Source organism: Mobula birostris, chromosome 4 (assembly GCF_030028105.1).
Source record: "Mobula birostris isolate sMobBir1 chromosome 4, sMobBir1.hap1, whole genome shotgun sequence".
Lineage (NCBI taxonomy): Eukaryota > Metazoa > Chordata > Chondrichthyes > Myliobatiformes > Myliobatidae > Mobula > Mobula birostris.
Window position 1 is genome coordinate 158,594,906 of NC_092373.1, and position 22,329 is coordinate 158,617,234.

Consider the following 22,329-nt stretch of genomic DNA (forward strand, 5'->3'; position numbering starts at 1 on the left):
CAATTTAATTTCTTACTTTAAAAAAATAAATTTAAAGTCTGAATTAGGAATTTTGTAACTGAACTTACTAAGAAACTGGTGAATGCTTTTCTTTTCAAAAAATTCTGCATTTTTCCATTGATTCCTCAGCAAACAAATGTATTAAGTTTCATGGGAATTGTTGCTTTATTAATGTTGGCATATCTATCAAGCATTACATCCATGATAAAAGTAGAAACATCAAAAGTAGATTTAAAAAGCATGACTCAAAGTTGGAATGTAGAAACTGCTCTCCAGATTTATGTTGTGCCCTTCAGAGTCTCAGGACATCCTCGACTATATCACAAATCATGAAGTATGAAGTACTACATTACCATCACTGAAATAGTTTCTTGAAGTCCTATTTGTTCTATAATGTAGGAACCTATCACATCCTCACGCTATCACGCATCCATTCTGCTAGTACACAAGCTTCCCAAAAAACTGGAAAGGGAACATATATTTTGTAACCTGATTGAGTGAAATCATTTTGCCATCAACATTTTTTATATAATCAGTGAAAGTTTTTGAGGAAAACAAATCAGATTTCAGTTTACTCTTCTTAAGATGCTTTTCTTTCCCTCTAATGTTCCTTGGAGAAAGTCTGGAGACTCCAGACAGTTCTGAAAGATTAGTAATCATATATTACCACTGATTTCAATTTCTGCGAACCGGACTGTCATGATGTTCCACCATTTGCTGAGATCCAAAATGACCTCTGCAACATTGCCTTCCCCTGCCTAAAGCCCTTACTCTACTGAGAAACCAATATGGCATCATTATCTCCAACCTCCTACAGTGTCTCCCTTGCTTCACACTCATCCTTTCTTTATTTATTATTGCACAGCGAGTATTTTGGAGCAGCTATTTTGAGAGGGGCTGCTGTCTAGTAAAACTGCTGCTAGCTGTCTAAGTGTGGGCTTTCGTGAATACCGGGCATTGGTGAAGGGGACGAGCAACATTCAGGTAAAGTGAGGGTAGGATCTTTTTTTTTTGTATCTTTTTTTTCCCCTCGAACCTGGCAAGTGAGCTCAGACCCATGTCATGCTCCTCCTGCGCAACGTGGGAACTCGGGGCGGGGGGGGGGGGGTTGCTGCCAGATTCCCTGATGAAAACGTGTGTAGAAAGTGTATCTCGTGGAAGTTCCCGACAGACTGCATGATGGCCCTGGCACTGTGCGTGGATTCACTTCAGAGCTTCTGCGATGCTGAGAATGTTGTGCATTACACATTTAGTGAGGTGGTCAGTTTAAGGGCCTAGGATAAAATAGGGAACAGGGTATCCAACAGGCAGAACAGTACCAGGAAACTAGTGCAGAGACCACTGAAGTCACCTCCTTCCAAAACAGGCACACAGCTTTGGATACTGTTGGGGGATGCAGTTCATCAGGGGAACGCAGCAGTAGCCAAGATCGTGGCACCATGGATGGCTCTGCTGCACTGGAGGGCAGGGAACGGAATTGCAGGGGTGTTATGGTAGGGAATTCCATGGTAAGGGAAATGGACAGGAACTTCTGTGGTCACAGGCCCACTCTCAGTTGGTAGGGATGTCTCAGAACGAGGTATTCTGGAAGAGGAAGGTGAACAGCAGTTATCACGTGTATGCCATCTGGACATCAGAAGTTCCAATCATGACAACGGAAGTTTGGAGGGGAGGGGACTTCAATCAGGTCCCTCACCCGAGGATAAAAGGCAGCAGCAGTTTGCAAAAGCATAATAGAGCTTTGACCAGCAGCTAGGCCACGGTTGGGATTGCTTAGTAAGACCAAATCAAAGGAAGGTAGGGGCAAGGGCAGTGGCAATCGTCTGAGCAGACATGGTCAGAGTGGTAATCATAAGAATTTAGCTCTTTGAGGCTTCACTCAGAGATAGCAAAGGAAAGAAATGCTCAAGTTTTTTTTCCCTTCTCTTCTTTATATCAGCACTGCTAGGACAATAGAGATGTCAGGCAGGATAGTGCAATGATCATCTTGTGGGACGTGGGGCGGCAGGGAGTTCTTCAGTATTCCTGACCACTACCATTGCAAGAAGTGCATCCTGCTTCAGCTTCTAACAAATCACGTTAAGGAGTTGGACCTGGTTCTGGATGAACTCCAGATCATTCAGGAGCCTGAAGGGGTAATAGATAGGGCATATAGAGAGGTAGTTACACCCAAGGTGCAGGAGCCAGGAAACTGGGTGACAGTCAAAAAGGGCAAAGGGGTTAAGGAGCCAGTGCAGAGTACCGCTGTAACCAACCCCCTCAACAACAGATATACCACTTTGGATACTGTCGGGAGGGGTGATGTAACAGAGGAAAGTCACAGTGGTTGGGTCTCTAGCACTGAGTCTGCCTCTTTGACTCAGAAGGGAAAGGGCAAGAAGAAGCACGCTGTGGTCATAGGGGATTCGTTAGTTAGGGGAACAGACAGGCGGTTCTGTTGGCAAGAACAAGATTCCTGGATGGAATGTTGCCTCCCAGTGCCAGGGTCTGGGATATCTCAGATCAAGTCATTAGCGTTCTTAAGTGGGAAGGTGAACAGCCAGAAGTCATGGTCCATGTAGGTACCAATGACATAGGTAGGACAAGTGACGAAGTTCTGAATAGGCAGTTCATGGAGTTAGGTGCTAAGTTAAAGGACAGGCCCTCTAAGGTTTTCATCTCAGGATTGCTACCCATGCCATGTGCTAGTGAGGCCAGAACAAGGAAGATTATACAGTTTAATGCATCTAAGGAGTTGGTTTAGGAGGGAGGGCATAAGATTTTTGGATCACTGGGCTCTCTTCCAGGGAAGGTGGGGCCTGTACAGAAAGGATGGTTTGCACTGAACTGGGGGAGGACTAATATCCTAGCAGGAAGGTTTGTTAATGCTGCATGGTGGGGTTTAAACTAGAGTTGCAGAGGGATGAGAACTAGAGTGCCAAAACAGTTAGTGGTGAGGTTGTGGAGGCAGATGTTGGTAAGACCTCAAAGTTAGGAATCAAAAGTTGAGCATGGTGCAACAAAATTGAAAAGGGTGAACACAGAACTGAAGGTGTATCTGAATGCGGCAGTGTACGGAATAAGATAGATGAACTTGCAGCACAGTTGCAGATTGGCAGTTATGATGTCACATGGGGGTGCTGGGAATGGACCCAAATGCAAGACACAGACACTGAAGTACAAGGAACAGGACTTGACTAGAGTAAGGATGTGACGGGATTCAGGCAAGGAGCAGGGACAAGAGTGCAGACTTGGTCTAGGGAAAGCGGGACCAGGACGAGGAGCCATGGACTAGGAGACAAGGCTTGGACTCTGAACCTGAGACTGGACAAGGACCCAGAACCTGGGTCTTGCCTCTGGCTCGGACCCCAGAACCAGGCGAGGACATGACTTGGCTGCCGGCTGGGGTCTCGGGTCTTGAGGCTTGGCTGCCGGTTGGGGTCTCGGGTCTTGAGGCTTGGCTGCCTGTTGGGGTCTCGGGTCTTGAGGCTTGGCTTGAGGCTGGGGTCTCGGGACTTGAGGCTTGGCTTGAGGCTGGGGTCTCGGGACTTGAGGCTTGGCTTGAGGCTGGGGTCTCGGGACTTGAGGCTTGGCTTGAGGCTGGGGTCTCGGGACTTGAGGCTTGGCTTGAGGCTGGGGTCTCGGGACTTGAGGCTTGGCTTGAGGCTGGGGTCTCGGGACTTGAGGCTTGGCTTGAGGCTGGGGTCTCGGGACTTGAGGCTTGGCTTGAGGCTGGGGTCTCGGGACTTGAGGCTTGGCTTGGAGCTTGGCTTGCGGGATCGCCGAGGCTAGGGTTCTTGGAGCTTGGCTTGCGGGATCGCCGAGGCTAGGGTTCTTGGAGCTTGGCTTGCGGGATCGTCGAGGCTAGGGTTCTTGGAGCTTGGCTTGCGGGATCGTCGAGGCTAGGGTTCTTGGAGCTTGGCTTGCGGGATCGTCGAGGCTAGGGTTCTTGGAGCTTGGCTTGCGGGATCGTCGAGGCTAGGGTTCTTGGAGTTTGGCTTGCGGGATCGTCGAGGCTAGGGTTCTTGGAGCTTGGCTTGCGGGATCGTCGAGGCTAGGGTTCTTGGAGCTTGGCTTGTGGGATCGTCGAGGCTAGAGTTCTTGGAGCTTGGCTGCGGGATCGTCGTCTTGAAATGCGGAGGCTGATAACTCAGATGCTGGAGCTGAGAGACAGACTGGGAACTGAACATCAACATTGAGCCAGGATTTATCCTTCGACAAGCCGGGACTCAACTTCATCTCCACACCAAGGTGGGATAGGTCTCTCCGTCAGGTAATGGCAGAATGGCCAGACTTACCCAACAGAGGCAAGGACAAGACAGGTCCCCCCGCAGGGCAACAGCAAAACGGCCTGGCTTACCCCACAGAGGCAAGGACAAGAAGAGACAAACATCAAAGAACGACAGACAGTTCCATCTCTGCTCCGGGGAAGCTCTGAGTCTCAGTTCAGCCAGCAACCTCAGCTGGCCCAGGAAACAGCCAAGTCACTACCGCAAAGACCATTCCAACAAGTGGCAACAAGGCTCCATGAAGCAGTGGTCCTCCAACCAGGCCTAGAGATCACAAATGGTTTCACTGGCCTTCCATCAGCAGGTTGCTCTAAGGGGGACTGCCAAGACAAATCAGCAGCCCACACTCAACCCCAAAGCTACTTATATTGCAAGCCCAAAGATGGGAATCAGGTGCCTATGATTAACTCAAACAAGGGTCAGCTGGAAGACCAGGAGTCCTGAGCCCACGGACCGGACCGTGAACCAGAATAGGGACTTCACGGACCGGACCATAACATATGATGTAGCCCCCCCGGCCACCCTCAGGGTTGCTCGGCTCGCTGTGGTCTAGGGAAACAGCCCTCGGCCCTGCCAAACTGGGTAATTAGTTTGTGTGGATGCTGTGTGATGTACCCCACCCCGCCCAAATAACAGACAATACACGAGATACGATTAAATGATTTACAGTTTATAGATAGTATTGGAACTATATAATTAAGAGAGAATAAATTATAAAAGCAAAATGAAAGGTGCCACACTTATCAAAGTTCAATCACTTCGTGCACAAACAGTTGGAGCTCTGGACCCTTCTTGTTCACCCTGCGACCCCTCGGACCACCTCGACCGGCCTCCTGGGACCAACAACGGTGGTTGACCAGACGCTCCACACGAGTCCGTCTCCGTCTCCTCGCCGAACGCCCTCCTTGGGGTACGACCCCATTAGCGGACATCACAGCACCTGGTCCGTTCTCTGTCTCTCTCTCTCCCGCCTTCTGCCTCAAAACCCCGCGCATACAAATCTTCCAGATAGACCAAAGTCATAAAAGCTATCCCAATTGGTTCATTCATCCTCATAGCAATAGATAATACAAAACAAACTGCTAGCGGGAAGGACTTTCTCAGCGTTTAACATAACAAAGAAGCATTCCCAGGTATAACAGAACAAAGAAGCCATTTTAAATTTAACATACAAAAAAACCCCGTACATAGGCATTTCAGAATCATAGCTGAAAGATTTGAGCTGGGAGCTTAACGTCAAAGGACACATTGTATCAAAGCGATAGGCAGGAAGGCAGAGGGGGCGATGTTGCTCTATTGGTAAAAAATGAAATCAAATCACTAGAAAGAGGTGACATAGGGTCAGAAGCTGTTGAATCATTGTGGATAGACCTAAGGCACTGCAAGGGTAAAAAGACCCTGATGGGATTTGTATATAGACCCCCAAATAGTAGTAAGGACATGGCCTACAAATTACAACGGGAGATAGAAAATGCATGCCAAAAGAGCAATGTTACAATTGTGATGGGGGATTTCAATATGCAAGTAGATTGGGAAAATCGAGTTGGTGCTGGATTACAGGAGGGGAAATTTCTAGAGTGCCTATGAGATGGCTTTTTAGAGCAGCTCATGGTTGAGGCCACCAGAGGATCAGCTATGCTGGATTGGGTGTTGTGCAATGAGCCAGAATTGATTGGAGAGCTTAAGATAAAAGAACCCTTAGGGGAAAGTGATCATAATATGATCACATTCACCATTAAATTTGAGAAGCAGAAGCTAAAATCAGATGTATCAATATTACAATGGAGTAAAGAAAATTACAGAGGCATGAGAAAGGAGTTGGCCAGAATTGATTGGAAAAAGCACTGGTTGGGATGACGGCAAAGCAGAAATGGCTGGAATTTCTGGAAGCAATTCGAAAGGACAGGATATATACATCCCACAGAGGAAGAAGTATTCTAAAGGAAAGATGACACATCCGTGGCTACCAAGAGAAGTCAAAGCCAACATAAAAGCCAAAGAAAGGGCATATAATAGAGCAAAAAGTTAGTGGGAATTTAGAGGATTGTGAAGCTTTTAAAAACCAACACAAGGCAACTAAAAAATCTCTTTAAGAAGGTAATGATAAATACGAAAATAAACGAGCCAATAATATTAAAGAGGATAGATACCAAACGTTTCTATCAGATACATAAAGTTGAAAAGAAAAGCGAGAGCAGATATCAGAACGCTGGAAAATGATACTGGAGAAGCAGTAATGGGGGAGAACAAAATGGTGGATGAACTGAATAAGTATTTTGCATTAGAATTCACTGTGGAAGACACTAGCCATATGGTGGAAATTCCAGGTGCCACCATAACTAGAGAGAAGGCTCTTGGGGAAAATGAAAGGTTTGAAGGTAAATAAGTCACCTGGACCAGAAGGTGTACACCCCGGAGTTCTGAAAGTGATGGCTGAAGACATTAGTATTGATTTTTTAAGAATAATTATATTCTGGTATGGTTCTGGAGGACTGCACAATCTCAAATGTCACTCCACTCTTCAAGAAGGTAGAGAGGCAAAAGGAAACTATAGGCCTTAGTGTTTGAGAAGGTGTTGGAATTGATTATTAAAGATACGGACTTAGGATACTCGGAGGTACATGATAAAATAGGCCATAGTCAGCATGGTTTCCTCAAGGGAAAATCTTGCCTGACAAATCTGTTGGAATTCTTTGAAGAAATAACAAGTAGGATAGACAAAGGAGAATCGGTTGATGGTGTGCACTTGGATTTTCAGAAGGCCTTTGTGAAGGTGCCGCACATGAGGCTGTTTAACAAGTTACAAGGCCATAGTATTACAGGAAAGATCCTAGCATGGATAAAGATTTCACCTTGTGTTTCTTCCTCCCTCCCCTCCCTATCCACCTTCTTACTTCAACTCATCTTTTTTCTTCTGTCCTGATGAAGGGTCTTGGCCTGAAACATTGACTGTACTTTTTTCCATAGATGCTGCCTGACCTGCTGAGTTCCTCCAGTATTTTGTGTGTGTTGCAAGAATAAAGCACTGGCTGATTGGCAGGATGCAAAGATTAGGAATAAAGGGAGCCTTTTCTGATTGGCTGCCAGTGACTAGTGGTGTTCCACAGGAGTCTGGGTTGGGACTGATTTTTTTTGCACTATATGTCAATGATTTGGATTTGGAATTAATGGCTTGTTGCAAAGTTTGCTGATGGTATCAAAATATGTGCGAGAGCAATGAGTGTTGAAATGAATGTGTCCTGTAGGTCCTGCTGGGGCTCAGAACAGCTCCAAAAGACCCGCAGTCACCCGTGGTTGAGTTGGTACATGGGCAGCCATTATGAGTGCTAGATGATTTTATTCCTTACAAAATGTCTACCTCGGTAGCCTCTCAACAATGTTTCACCCTCCTCAGTAAATTCAATTCCTTTGCACCTATATAGATATTAAGAAACAGGATGTGCTGGAGCTTTTGAAAAGCATTAAGTTAGATAAGTCGCCAGGACTGTGCAAGATATACCCCAGTGGGAAGTGAAGGAGGAGATTTCCGAGCCTCTGGCAACGATCTTTGCATCATCAATAGGGACGGGAGAAGTACTGGAGGATTGGAGGGTTGCAAATGTTGTTCCCTTGTTCAAGAGAGGGAGTATAGATAACCCAGGAAATTATCACTTCAGTGGTGAGCAAGTTGTTGAAGAAGATCGAGAGGCAGGATTTATGAACATTCGGAGAGACATAATCTGATTAGGGGTAGTCAGCATAGCTTTGTCAAGGGAAGGTCGTGCCTTACAAGCCTTAAGTTCTTTGAAGATGTAACAAAACACATTGATGAAGGTAGAGCAATAGATGTAGTGTATATGGATTTCAGTAAGGCATTTGATGCAAGGCTCATTCAGAAAGTAAGGAGACATGGGATCCAAGGAAGTTTTGCTTTGTGGATCAAGAATTAGCTTGCCCACAGAAGGCAAAGGGTGGTTGTAGGGAGGTTGGTGACCAATGGTGTTCTGCGGGGATCTTTTCTGGGATCCCACCTCTTTGTGATTTTTATAAAAGACCTGGATGAGGAAGTAGAAGGGTGGGTTAGTAAGTTTGCTGATGACACAAGTTGTGGATAGTCTGGAGGGTTGTCAGAGGTTACAGCGCTATGTCGATAGATTGCAGAACTGGCCTGAGAAGTGGCAGATGGAGTTCAACCCAGATAAGTGTGAAGTTGTTCATTTTGGTAGGTCAAATTTGAAGACAGAATATAGTATTAATAGTAAGACTCTTGGCAGTATGGAGGATCAAAGAGATCTTGGGGTCCGTGTGAATAGGACACTCAAAGCTGATGCGCAGGTTGACAGTGTTGTTAAGAAGGCGTCTGGTGTGTTGTCGTTCATCAAACAAGGGATTGAGTTCAAGAGCCGTGAAGTAATGTTACAGCTATATAAGATCTTGGTCAGGTCCCACTTGGATTACTGTGTTCAGTTCTGGTTACCTCACTACAGGCAGGATGTGGATATTATAGAGAGAGTGCAGAGGAGATTTACAAGGATGTTGCCTGGGTTGGAGAGCGTTTATGAGGACCTTTTATGAGAATAGGTTGAGTGAACTTGGGCTTTTCTCCTTGGTGCGACAGAGGATGAGAGGTGACCTGATAGAGGTGTATAAGGTGATGAGAGGCATTGATTGTGTGGATAGTCAGAGGGGGTCATAGTTTTAAGGTGCTTTGAAGTAGGTACCGAAGGGGTGTCAGGGGTAAGTTTTCACACAGGGTGTGGTGGGTGCATAGAATGCACTGCCGGTGACAGTGGTGGAGGCGGATACAACAGAGTTTTTTAATAGACACTTAGATAGGTACAAGGAGCTTAGAAAAATAGAGGGCTATGCGCTAGGGATATTCTAGGCAGTTTCTTTAGTAGGTTACATGGTCGGCAGAACATTGTGGGCCGAAGGGCCTGTAATGTGCTGTAGATTTATATGTTCTATTCCTACCCCTAATCATGCCATACAACACTCTTAGGTTCCTGTTGACCTACAATCCGCCTCGTTTCGTCCACAATGACGCACTCCAACATTCCCTTAGGCCCCCTTACAATAGCCCGTTCCTTGTTTTGGAACAGGGAGAAAATACTTTTATCATAGCGGGGTAAACCTGAACGTACTTCGGCAGATCGCCTTAAACCGGCCCACCAAGATCTGGAGTATTCTGCTGCCATGCGCCTGGGATCACAACATGACCATGAGCGTGTCGACGAACCTCTGGTCGAGCCCGAGAGGCACCTGCTGTTCCTCCACTCATGGAACATAATTTATAACCATCGACAATGAGTTGGGATTTCCCTTTAAGAGACTGGTTTGACGTGATTATGTAATTACGTAAAGGACTTTTACCGCACTTTGTTTTCAGTTTTGTGGAGTTCAATAAATGAGTTGTACTTTTTTTTTCTTAAGCATAAAACGCCTCGCCGTTTTATTTGCGAAAACCTACACTGAGAAACTGACATACAGAAGGGAGATTGAAAATATGGTTCAGTGGAGCTAAAACAACATTTTACTCAACATTAACAAACAGCTGACTATTGAGCACAGGAGGAAGAAACCAGAGGTCCATGAGCCAGATATCATTAGGGCATCAGGGGTAGAGGGTCTGTGCCATTATCATATCAGAGGATCGGTCCTGGGATCAGCTCGTAAATACGACAACAAAGAAAGCACAACACTTACACTCTTTTATAAGTTTCCATAGCTACAGCATGTCACATAAAACTTTGACAAACTTCTATCGATGCACAGTGGATACTATCTCAACTGGTTGCATCACAACTTGGTGTGGAGATACCAATGTCCAAGAACAGAAGTCTACAGAAAGTGGTGGATACAGACCAGTTCATCATAGGCAAAGCCCTCCTCAACCCCCCCACCCCCAACCATTGAACACTGCCTCAAAAAAAACTCTACAATTTCAAGGACTTCACAACTCATATTCTCGGTATTTTTATTTGCACAGTTTGTCTTCTCTTGCACATTGGTTGTTTTTAGTCTTAATGTATAGTTTCTCAAAAATTCTATTGTATTTCTTTATTTTCCTAAAAATGTCTGCAAGATATTAAATCTCAAGCTAACATACATACGTTCATTATAAATTGACTATGAGTGTCCTCCGAGAAGGAGCAGCGGATCGGAAGCTCAAGTTTAGTTTCTCACATGAGAAATGTGCAACTTTTTTAAGAGCCTCTTATTTTGTAACCCTCTGTAAAATAAGAACAAACGACGGTCATTATCTAAATTCACAGGGTTATTCCTCAAATTCACTCATTCATCATCCGCGCTACTACAATCGTGACGCCACAAGGGGCGGGGCTACTACGCGCCAAACGCTTATCACATGATTGTAGGAACCGTACGCCGTGACGTCACATACACCGAAGCCGATCCGCCCGAGGTCACTGGATGCTAATTGGCTAGGCGTGGAATGAGCGGTCGAGTGACGATGATTTGAGGTCACTGGAAGCCGGTGGGAAGCATGGCGCGTTGCGCAGCCGAGGCTGTAGGGGATGTTGTGTTGGCCGGCGACCTGCTCACTTTTCCGGCTGCGCACAGCGCTAAGGTGTTGTGCGGGCCTGGCCTGCGGCGGCAGGGCTCAGTGCTGGGTCTGGCTGCTTGTAAATCGGGAATTCTAAGACATAAGGAGCCCTCGATGTATTGGGTGGATTCACATCAGAAGCGGGTGAGTGACGGGCCTTAAGGCGGCTTCCAGTTTGTGTGTGTGTGTGGTTTCGGTGGGGAACCGAGGCCAAGGTTGTGAGGAATTAGTTGTAGGAGATATTTAATTTAATTCACTTGCACTGAGGATGAGATGGGACGGGCTTGTCCTGGTGTTTATACCAATTTGGTAGTTTCAGCCCTTGGCTCGAGTCTCTGTGTCTCCTGGCAACGACAGCTTTCCGGTCACTCAAGTCTGGTCAGTACGAAAATCTTCGCTGTTTAACGTCTCTGTATTCATAATCGATACCTTAAATATTCAAAAGTGTTGGATATGTCTCCATGTGTTCGATTTGTTTTAAATTCTTTCATTTGCTGAGTCTTCATAGCCCTGTTGCATAAAAAGGTTTTCTGTCCTCTGGGTAAGGACACTATCTCAACCCTGAGTGGCAGACCCCTTATTCTGAGGCTCTCCACATGTTCTAGTCAACCCAGCCTTAAGAAGCAACATCTCTGTATCCCGTGCACTTTTTGACTAATTTTAATTCCAGTAAGATTATTCTTCTGAGTTGAGGAGGTGCATATCAATCTTCACGAACTTCTGTTGAGCACACTACAACAAATGACTCCTGCCTTGGGTAAAAAGTAGATCAATATACAGTATGTCAAGTGCAGTCTTATGTGGTGTATTATAATTTTAATAGTTTGTCTCAATGTTTTTACTCATCTTACTTCTTAGTTTCCTGTTGTACAAGTGTAACATTTGGTTATTTGTACAAAGATACTTGGGGCCTCTGGCTACATTTTCAATCTCATCAGAAAATGTGTTTTAATTGATCAAACTGCTGACAAGTTTTCTATCTGCCATGGCTTTCTCCTTTCACTTAGCCTATTCATATTGCAACAGGTGCAGCACTGCTACGCAACCTGTCATTTGTAATGATCAAGAGAAATACAGCTGTTTCCACTCCTACACCATGTAGCACTGCACATCACGTATTTATCCAGCTCCCTTTTGATAGCTAGAATTAAATTTAATTTCCACTACTATTCCTTGCATTACTTTTCAAACCCACTTCATTATTATCAAGAGAAATTCTGCAGATGCTGGAAATCTAAGCAACACGCAATATGCTGGAGGAACTTGGCAGGCCAGGCAGCATCTATGGAAAAGAATACAGGAAGAAAAGAAAGGTGAGTTAGAAGGGAGGGGAGGAAGAAGCACAAAGTGCTACATGAAACTGGGAGGGATGAAGTAAAGAGCTAGGAAGTTGTATTCTGTCTGGGTATTCTTCAGCCTGAGGACATGATCATTGACTTCTGGAACTTCTGGTATCCCCCCCCCCCCTTCTCTATTCCCCATCCCCCTTACCCTGTCTTACCTTATTTCCTTGCCTGCCCATTGACTCCCTCTGGTGCTCCTTCCCCTTTTCCTTTCTTCCATGGCCTTCTGTCCTCTCCTATTAGATTCCCCCTTCTCCAGCCCTGTATCTTTTTCATCAATGAAATTCCCAGCTTTTACTTCACCCCTTCCCAGTTTCACCTGTCACGTTGTGTTTCTTCCTGTCCTCCCTTCTAATCCTGTCTCCTCACCTTTTATTTTTCTCCAGTCCTGTCTTGGTCTCAAACGTCGACTGTACTCTCTTTTTTTTTTCATAGATGCTGCCTGGCCTGCTGAGTTCCTCCAGCATTTTCTGTGTGTTGCCTACTTCATTATTGATTTTTTTAAATAATTTTTGAATGTTGGGGGAAATGCATTAAATGTGAGCAAGTTTCCTGCATGTATTGTTTTCATAGTTTGATCACAATTTTTCATTAAAACAAGAAACATGGTTACAGGTTAATTAATCCAGTCTTTGAGTTTATTTGGCCATTTAGTAAATTTAATCTTGGTGTCAACACAATTTTTCCTCATTCTTCATTTAACTTCCTGATAGTGCAAATGTTTATCAACCTCTCCCACGAATATATTTAATGACTCTGCCTCCTCAGCTGAGGTAGAGAATTCCAACAAGTTACAACCCTCACCACTATTAAATAGACCCTTATTCTTATAATTATACTCTGTATCGATAAACTAGGGGAAATGTCTTGTTTGAATCCATCCTGCAATTCCCATCAGGGTTCTTCTAAATTCCAAAGAGTATATGCTCGACCTCCCTTCAAATTTCTATCCTTCCATCTACAAATCAAACAGGTGAACCTTCTTTTCATTGCCTCCGATGCAAGTATATTCAGAATCAGGTTTATTACACCGGCATGTGTCGTGAAATTTGTTAACTTAACAGCAGTAGTTCAATGCAATACATAATATAGACGAAAAAAAATAAGTAAATCAATTACAGTATAGGTATATTGAATACATTAAAAATCATGCAAAAAAAGCAGAAGTATATTAAAAAAGTGAGGTAGTGTTCAAGGGTTCAATGTCCACTTAGGAATCAGATGGTAGAGGGGAAGAAGCTGTTCCTGAATCGCTGAGTGTGTGCCTCCAGACTTCTGGTAACAGTGAGAAAAGGGCATGCCCTGGGTGCTGGAGGTCCTTAATAATGCACCTCAGACACCACTCCTTGAAGGTGTCCTGGGTACTTTGTAGGCTAGTAGCCAACATGGAGCTAACTAGATTTACAACCCTCTGTAGCTTCTTTAGGTCCTGTGCAGTAGCCCCCCCCACCCCCCATACCAGACAGTGATGCAGCCTGTCAGAATGCTCTCTGCGGTGCAGCTATAGATGTTTTTGAGTGTATTTGTTGACATACCAAATCTCTTCAAACTCCTAATAAAGTATAGTTGCTGTCTTGCCTTCTTTATAACTACATCAATATGTTGGGACCAGGTTAGATCTTCAAAGATCTTGACACCCAGAAACTTGAAACTGTCCACTCTCTCCACTTCTGATCCCTCTGAGGATTGGTACGTGTTCCTTCGTCTTGTCCTTCCTGAAGTCCACAATCAGCTCTTTCGTCTTACTAACATTGAGTGCCAGGTTGTTGCTGTGACACCATTCCACTAGTTGGCATACCTTGCTCCTGAACCCACTCTCATCACCATCTGAGATTCTACTAACAATGGTTGTATCATCAGCAAATTTATAAATGTATTTGAACTATGCCTAGCCACCCATTCATGTGTATATATAGAGAGTAGAGCAGTAGGCTAAGCACACACCCCTGAGGTGCACCAGTGTTGATCGTCAGTGAGGAGGAGATGTTATCCCCAATCTGCACAGATTGTGGTCTTCAGGTTAGGAAGCTGGGGAGGTACAGAGGCCCAGGTTCTGTAACTTCTCAATCAGGATTGTGGGAATGATGGTACTAAATGCTGAGCTATAGTCAATGAACAGCACCCTGATATAAGTGTTTGTGTTGTCCAGGTGGTCTAAAGCCATGTGAAGAGCCATTGAGATTGCATCTGCCGTTGACCTATTGCAGCAAATTGCACTGGGTCCAGGTCCTTGCTGAGGCAAGAGTTCAGTCTAGTCATGACCAACCTCTCAAAGCTTTCATCACTGTAGATGTGAATGCTACAAAGCAATAGTCATTAAGCAGCTCACATTCTTCTTAGGCACTGGTATAATTGTTGCTTTTTTGAAGCAAGTGGGAACTTCTGCCTGTAACAGTGAGGGGTTGAAAATATCCTTGAATACTCTTGCCAACTAGTTGGCAGGTTTTCAGAGCCTTACCACGTACTCCATTGGGACCTTCTGCCTTGCGAGGGTTCACTCTCTTTAAAGACAGCCTAACATCGACTTCTGAGACAGATCACAAAGTTATCAAGTGCAGCAGGGATCTTCACAGCTGTAATTATATTCTCCTTTTCAAAGCGGGCATAGAAGGCATTGCTTCACTACCAGATGAACTCATCGCTGCTATTCATGCTATTGGGTTTTGCTTTGTAGGAAGTAATGTCTTGCAACCCTGCCAGGGCTGTCGTAGCTTCCTGATGTTGCCTCCAGCCTTGTTCAAAATTGTGTCTTCACCCTTGATATAACCCTCTGTCAATCATACCTGGTTTTCTGGTACAGGCCTGGGTTGCCAGACTTGAATGCCACAGATCTAGCCTTCAGCAGACGATGTACCTCCTGATTCATCCATGGCTTTTGGTTTGGGAATGTACAGCAAGTCTTTGTAGGCACACACTCATCCACACAGGTTTTAATGAAGTCGGTAAAGACTTCAACATACTCATCCAGGTTCGAAGATGTATACAGTCCAGTCCACTGATTCAAAGCAGTCCTGTAAGTGCTCCTGTGCTTCCCTTGTCCATACCTTCTTGGTCCTCAGTCTTCATTCTCTGCCTATACTCAGAGTAAGAAGTACAGCCAGGTGATCAGATTTCCCAAAGTGAGGGCGTGGAATAGCATGGTAGGAATTCTTGATGGTGGTGTAACAAAGGTCCAGTGTGTTGTTTCCTCTAGTATTGCAAGTGATCTGCTGATGGTAATTGCTTAGTGATTTTTTTTTTTCTCTCCAGACTGTCCTGGCTAAAATCCTCCAAAGCAATGGTGAAGATGTTAGGGTGTGCTGTTTTGTTCTTGTTCTTCCCGTAGCTCAGATCATTTAAAGCCTGATTGACATTGGCCTGAGGTGCAATGTATACTGCTGCCAAAATGATCCCGGAAATCTCCCGCAGTAGGTAAAAAGGACGGCACTTAACTGCTAGATATTTCAGGTCTGGTGAGCAGAATTGGGACAGCACTGATATATATACACCAAGAAGAGTTGATCATGAGGTATACTACTCCACCTCTGCTTTTGAGAGACTCTATAGATCTACCCTGACTGTGTATAGTAAACCCATCGATTTGAATCGCTGCATCCAGTACAGAAGGGGTTAACCAGGATCCTGTGAAACAAAGGACAAGCGGTTCTAATGTCCCTCTGATTCAGCACCTTTTTCTTAGTGACCAAATCAGAATGTAGTACTGCAAGACCACCAAGTAAAGTTACGTAAATTCTTATATTCCTTGTAATACTCCTTGCCAATATTCAATATCTCTGAAATTATTTAATGTACTTGCATACCTTGCTTTGTGATTCCTGCACTAGACACCACAAATCCTCTTGTATCAAAAGTCTTTTGCTTCACACAATTTAAATAATTTCCCTTTCATTCTTCCTTTCAAAGGAATGAATATTACATTTTCCTACATACTCCATCTGACAACCTTCCTCCAATTACTGAAAAATTGTGACTTTGCAGGCACTTCATGTACTGCTATCAACTTGCTAATTCATCTGTGCATGTGTCTTCAGCTTAGTGTCTCTGGGATAAGGGGTGAATGTTGGCTTTTACCCTTGTCTCCAATGAGCCTTGTTGAAAGCATATCCGAAGTAATAATGAAAAACAAAGGAATTGATCTTAGTCTGCTACCAAATATCTCCCCCACAACTCCTTACCACCCTAGACTTTTTAATATTTAATTGGCTTTTTAACATTCATTATGATGTATGTCCCGTAGTGAAGCTGTTGAAAAATTCAGCAACTTTGCTCATGTCCAAAATTCAGGACCTAAAGAACAGATATGGTACTAAAGCTTAGTCAGCTCAAACCACCTGATTTATCAGCATAAGAGGAATCTGCCAAATCATTGTTTTCTGTTATGAGTATTCTTATGTACTTTTTGTACAATTGTTCTTTCTTGTAATAGTTGTTTAGTTTTTCATGTGAATGCTGCCTGTATGATGCCATATGCCTGTGATGCTGCTGCAAGTAAGCTTTACATTTCACCTGAGCATACTTGTGTGTGCATATGTCGAGCTATGAAGCACAGGTTCTGCAGCTGTTCAAGCAGAACTTTCTACTGTCTAAGCACAGATTCCAAGAGATATTGATACTCATTTTTAATTGCAATTTTACAAAAAAGGACTTTTGTTCCTGGATATACAAAAATAATGTTTGATCTTGATGTTGTATAGTTTATGTTTGAAATCTACAAATGTTTACAGAACACATTCCTCTTGGAAAAGATATGAATTATTGTTTTCTTCTCCTCCTCCTCCTAACCAGTATGTACCATCTAAAGGTGAATATGTAATAGGAATTGTGACCACAAAATCTGGTGATATATTTAAAGTTGATGTTGGAGGAAGTGAACAAGCCTCATTATCTTATTTAGCATTTGAAGGAGCTACAAAACGAAACCGACCAAATGTACAAGTAAGTATTGCTTTTCTTGTCCTTTAAAGACAGTCCAGATTGAATAAGTCTTAAGATTTTTACCGCAGATATCTTGAGAACTAGACAAATGATGAACGTGAGCTGTATTTAATAATTATCTAGTCTTCTCAAATTGTAATCATTAATAAAAATCAAATTTCTATAGTAATGCTTTAAGTTTAATGCAAAATACTCCCACTACTTTTGTCAGCTTGTATAGATGACCCAACATCAGCAGTGTAAGCCTGAATAGTGGAAATGAACCATTTTTGGAAGAAAAATTCTGTTACTATGCCAAAATTCTGTCACTGTGGCTATTCAACACAAAGCCCTTAAGACATAGGAGCAGAATAGAGGCACCACAGTAACATAGCTATTACAGCTCAGGCCTTCTGGAGCATGGAGTTCAATTCCAGTGCCATTCTATGAGAGTCTGTACGACTTCCCCGTGGAATGCATAGTTCCTCCGGGTGCTCTGGTTTCCTCCCACAATCAAAAGATGTACTGGGTTGGTTAATTGGTCGTTGTAAATTGTTCCATGATTAGGCTAGAGTTAATCAGGTTTGCTGGGGCGGCATGGCTCGACGGAATGGAAGGGCCTACTCTGCACTGTATTGTTAAGTTTTATAAATAAATAATAAATTTTACATATACCACTCGGCCCATCAAGTCTGATCCGGCATTCCATCATGGCTGATTCATTATCCCTTTTAACCCCATTCTCCTGCCTTCCCTTAACCTTTGATGCCCTGACTAACCAAGAACCTATCAATCCCTTACAGCCAGGACTTATTGATGCCCACAATGTCATATCTGCCAATCTAACTGCTACAAGATCATCTACCTTTTTTTGTATTCAAGTATAACATTTTCAGTCCTGTATTGTTCACACTTTCTGATTTCTGCATCCATGTTACACTTCAACACATCCCATTGACTGTAATTTTGTCTTATTATCTGCCTGTCCTTCCTCAGTCTCACTGCATCAACTTGTATACCAACTGCCTCAGCCTTATCACTCCAGTTCCCATCTCCCTTCCAACATAGTTTATACCCTCCCTAACGGATCTTAGAAACCTGCCCGCAAGGGTATTGGTTCCCTTTGGCTCAAGTTTAACCTGTCCTTTTTGTGCAGGTTGTCCTTTCTCAGAAGAGACCCTAATGATCCAGAAATCTGAAACCCTGCTTCCTGCTTTGCTTCCTCAGCCACTCATTCATTGTACTATCATTCTATTCCTGCCTTGAGTAGCATCTGGTACTGGGAGTGATCGGGGGGTACTACCTTGGAAGTCCTGCTCTTCAGCCTCTTCCTCAGCCCCCTATGTTCACTGTATAGGACCTTTTTCCCCCTTTCTATCTATGTCACTAGTGCCCAAGTGCAAAACAATCTCTGGCTGCTCACTGTTCTTCTTGAGACTCTTCTGCAGCCACTCAACTGACAAGCCTCACAGGCCCTGCTCGTTCTTTAAAATTGGCGCACAACGTCCACGAGGAACCATCTCCAACTCGCCCCATGATCTTCTGTTCCACACTCAAGACCCCGTTGGTTTTTTAAAGAGCAATAACATAGACTGCTTTGAATGCCTTCTTGTAAACAGCAGCCCAAGAATCAGCCAAAGGATCACACATTCAGTAGGAAATACTGAGGCTGGTTGACCTGTATAAGTTAAAGTAGGTTCACTTTTGGTGAATAATGCACATTATAAAGCATGGTTTGTTATGTCAGCTGCTCTGCCCACCAGAAGAAATTGCAGAGACTTGAGGATACAGCTCAGCATATCCATGGACTCCATCGTTCTTGCTGCCTCAGTAACGCAGTCATCAAAATCAAAGATCCCACCCACCCTGATCATTCAGTCTTCTCCCCAGTTCCATCAAGCAGAAAATGCAACCTGAAAGTGTGTACCAACAGGCTCAAGGACAGCTTCCATCCTGCTGTTAGAATACAATTGAATGGTTCCCTAGTACAATAGATGGATTCTCGACTCATTCTACTTTGTTATTACACTTATTGTATGCCTGCACTGCACTTTCTTGGTAGCTTTTACACTTTAATTCTGCATCCTGTTTTTGTTACACTTTGTACTATAATGCACTGTGTAATGATCTGTATGAATAGGATGCAAGACATTTTTCTTTGTGCCTCGGTGATAGTAACCCAATTCCAACAAAAAATTATTATTGATATTATATTGCACAAATTAATGACTGGGAATTTGTAGCTTTCTGATTCACTATTACTCTTCTGACTTCACCTCTGTTTGTAGGTAGGAGATCTTATCTTTGCGCAGTTTGTTGTGGCCAATAAAGATATGGAACCGGAACTGGTTTGCATTGATAGCTGTGGACGATCCAATGGAATGGGAGTGATTGGTCCTGATGGATTATTATTTAAAGTTTCACTGAGTGTTGCACGCAAGTAAGTTACTAAGTTGTGAATATTCTGAGCACTTCATTGTCACAGTTGTCTGATTTATATTTTGTTTAACTATTGATTTCAGGCTACTTTCTCCAAACTGTGAAGTCATCAAGAACCTTGGAGAATTGTACCCTTTTGAGATAGTCATTGGAATGAATGGACGGATATGGGTAAAAGCCAGAACATTTAAGCATACTTTACTTGTAGCCAATATACTAGAAAGCTGTGAAAACATGACCTCGGAGCAAAGAAAACAAACCTTCAAAAAATTGTCTGAGAATGTGCCATAAATCTGTCATTACTGATTAAATAAAAAGCATTTGTATATTGGCCCTGCCTGAATATTTTAATTACTCCATTTGTTGATGGTCAAATCTGACTTATTTCTGCATTGTACTTGAATTCTCAACCAGTTATCACAGTAACTGATCTGACAACAACATAGTGGATGGACAGCATCTATTCAAGCTGTACTACGGTGATAAAATTAATGCAAGCTAGACAAGCTTCTTGAAGATTTAACTTGTGAGATTTACCGAAGAATCTTGATGTCGTACAATAATGAGTTTTTCATTTTAAAATGCGGCAAAGGTATGGTTTCACTTTTTGAATGTTCAGAATTAAGTTGTGATTTTCCTGATTTCATTGTACCAATCAATTCTATAGCATTTGGGAAGTTGACAGATTATAGAATAAAAATGCTATAGTTCTGAATGTAACAGTTTTATGTGTGCAGTGCAGTTTAACGCTTTGTGAAAGGTATTTTAAATGCAAGTAAATGCTTTGGTTTTTCACATGTAGATTTCACATATTTTGGTAAACTATATTGAATCTTAATCAGTGCATTTGGATATTAATCTTCACTTTTGTTTCAAATAACCTTTTATAACAAAATATTTGTACAGTAAGAAAAACAATGTAAAAGGTTTTTTTCTTAGTAACTTGTAATCAATGCACTGAGTGGTGTTAACACTTATAATAAAACAACACTGTGGCCCACTAGAGTGATACACTCTTCCAGTGTTTCATATATTTCCCCACCTCACTCTGCCTCTCCATGTCTAATAGCAAAAGGACTCAAAATTATCGTCCTTCCCCAGGGTGCTTTAACCAAGCTTCAGTTCATTCCCCAACATGTACTTCATGCAGCCTCAACATGCTAATTGGTAGTATTCCTGTACAAGCATCTCGCTGTGCTAGAAGAGCAGGAAGTTTCAGGCAAACCAAAATTGTTTTTCACCAAGTTGATCATCCTGTAGCACCTGATACCTGTCTTGGTGTGTAACCCTGGAAACAGCCTGTAGATCAGAGTGTCTCCAAATGGCACAGCACATGGTCATTGTTAAGCAATTCTGCTTTATGTTATAGCTCTTAATTTGTCTGCTTTCCCTTTTTCATTGTACATGTAATGTCTAGTGCATACTTTAAAGAAAATATATATTTCTTTCCAAAAAGCTAAGTGTATAGAATATCCATGTGGATATTAAAGAAACCAAGGATAATCTCAGTTCAATGATTGGGAGAGCTAGAATTCTGGGAGTCTATATATGTAAAGTTGTTACTGTGTTTGTCACTGTATTGCTAGAGAAGACCATCACACAGCAGAATTAGACCATTTAGCCCATGGAGTCTTCTCCATTCATCATGGCTGATTTATTATCTCTCAATGCCATACTCCTGCCTTCCCCCTGTAACCTTTACCCCTTTACTAATCAAGAATCTGTCAACCACTGCTTTAAATACAGCCAATGTCTTGGCCTCATCGTTGTCTGTGGCAATGAGTTCCACAGATTCACTACCTCCTCGTTTCTATTCTATAGGGACATCCTTCTATTCAAAAGCTGTGCCCCGGGTTCCTAAACACCCCCCACTATAGGAAATGTCCTTTTTGTGCCAATTCTATCAAGACCGTGAAATATCGGATAGGTAGTAATGAGATTCCCACCCCCCCCCCCCCCCATTCTTCTCAACTCCAGAGCCTACAGGTTCAGAGCCATCACATTCTCCTTGTACTTTAACACCGTCGTTATTCTCGTAATTCTCGTAAACCACCTCTGGACCCTCTCCAATGCCAGCACATTTTTTCTTAGATAAGGGGCCCAAAAGTGCTCTCAATACTCTGCAAGTGCAGTCTGGCCAGTGTCTTATAAAGCCTCTGGATTATATCCTTGCTTTTAAATTCTAGTCCTCTCAAAATGAATGGTAACACTGTACTTGCCTTCCTTACCACCTGCAAGTTAACCTTTAAGGAATCCTGCAGGAGGACTCTCAAGCACTCCCTTAGCACCGCTGATTTCTGAATTTTCTCCCCATTTTAAAAAGTCTCCACTTTTATTCTTTCTACCATACACTTAACCATACACACCCTACAGTATATTAATCTGCCACATCTTTGCCCATTCATCCAATCTAAGTCCTGCAGACTCCTTGCTTCCTCAACACTACCTGCCCCTTTACCTATCTTTTTATTGTCTGCAAACTTCAAACTTGACCTCAAAGCCTTCAATTCCGTCATCCAAATCATTGACATGCTGTATAATGTGAAATTAAATGGTCCCAGCACCAACCCCTGCGAACCACCACTTGTCGCCAGCAAGAAAAGACCCCCTTTCTGGCCTGCTCTTTGCCTCCTGTCAGTCAGCCAATCTTCTATCCATGCTTGTATCTTTCCTGTAATAGCAGAGGCTCTAATTTTGTTTAGCAGACTATTGTCAGCACCTTGTCAAAGGCCTTCTGAAAATCTAAGTAAACTGACATCCGCTGACTCTGCTTTCTTTATCCTGCCTGTTATTTCCTCAAAAAATTCCAGCAGATTTGTCA

At 43.2% G+C, this 22,329-nt stretch overlaps 1 protein-coding gene across 1 annotated transcript; it reads left to right on the top strand.

Moving 5' to 3' along the window:
* The first annotated feature begins 10,651 nt into the window (after nucleotides 1–10,651).
* LOC140196692 (exosome complex component RRP40-like) lies at nucleotides 10,652–19,839 on the top strand. Its single transcript, XM_072256322.1, has 4 exons — nucleotides 10,652–10,956; nucleotides 16,941–17,090; nucleotides 19,358–19,509; nucleotides 19,592–19,839. Exons 1-4 carry the CDS (start codon nucleotides 10,753–10,755, stop codon nucleotides 19,797–19,799), a joined length of 714 nt encoding a protein of 237 aa, XP_072112423.1. The 5' UTR covers nucleotides 10,652–10,752; the 3' UTR covers nucleotides 19,800–19,839.
* Nucleotides 19,840–22,329: the final 2,490 nt, after the last annotated feature.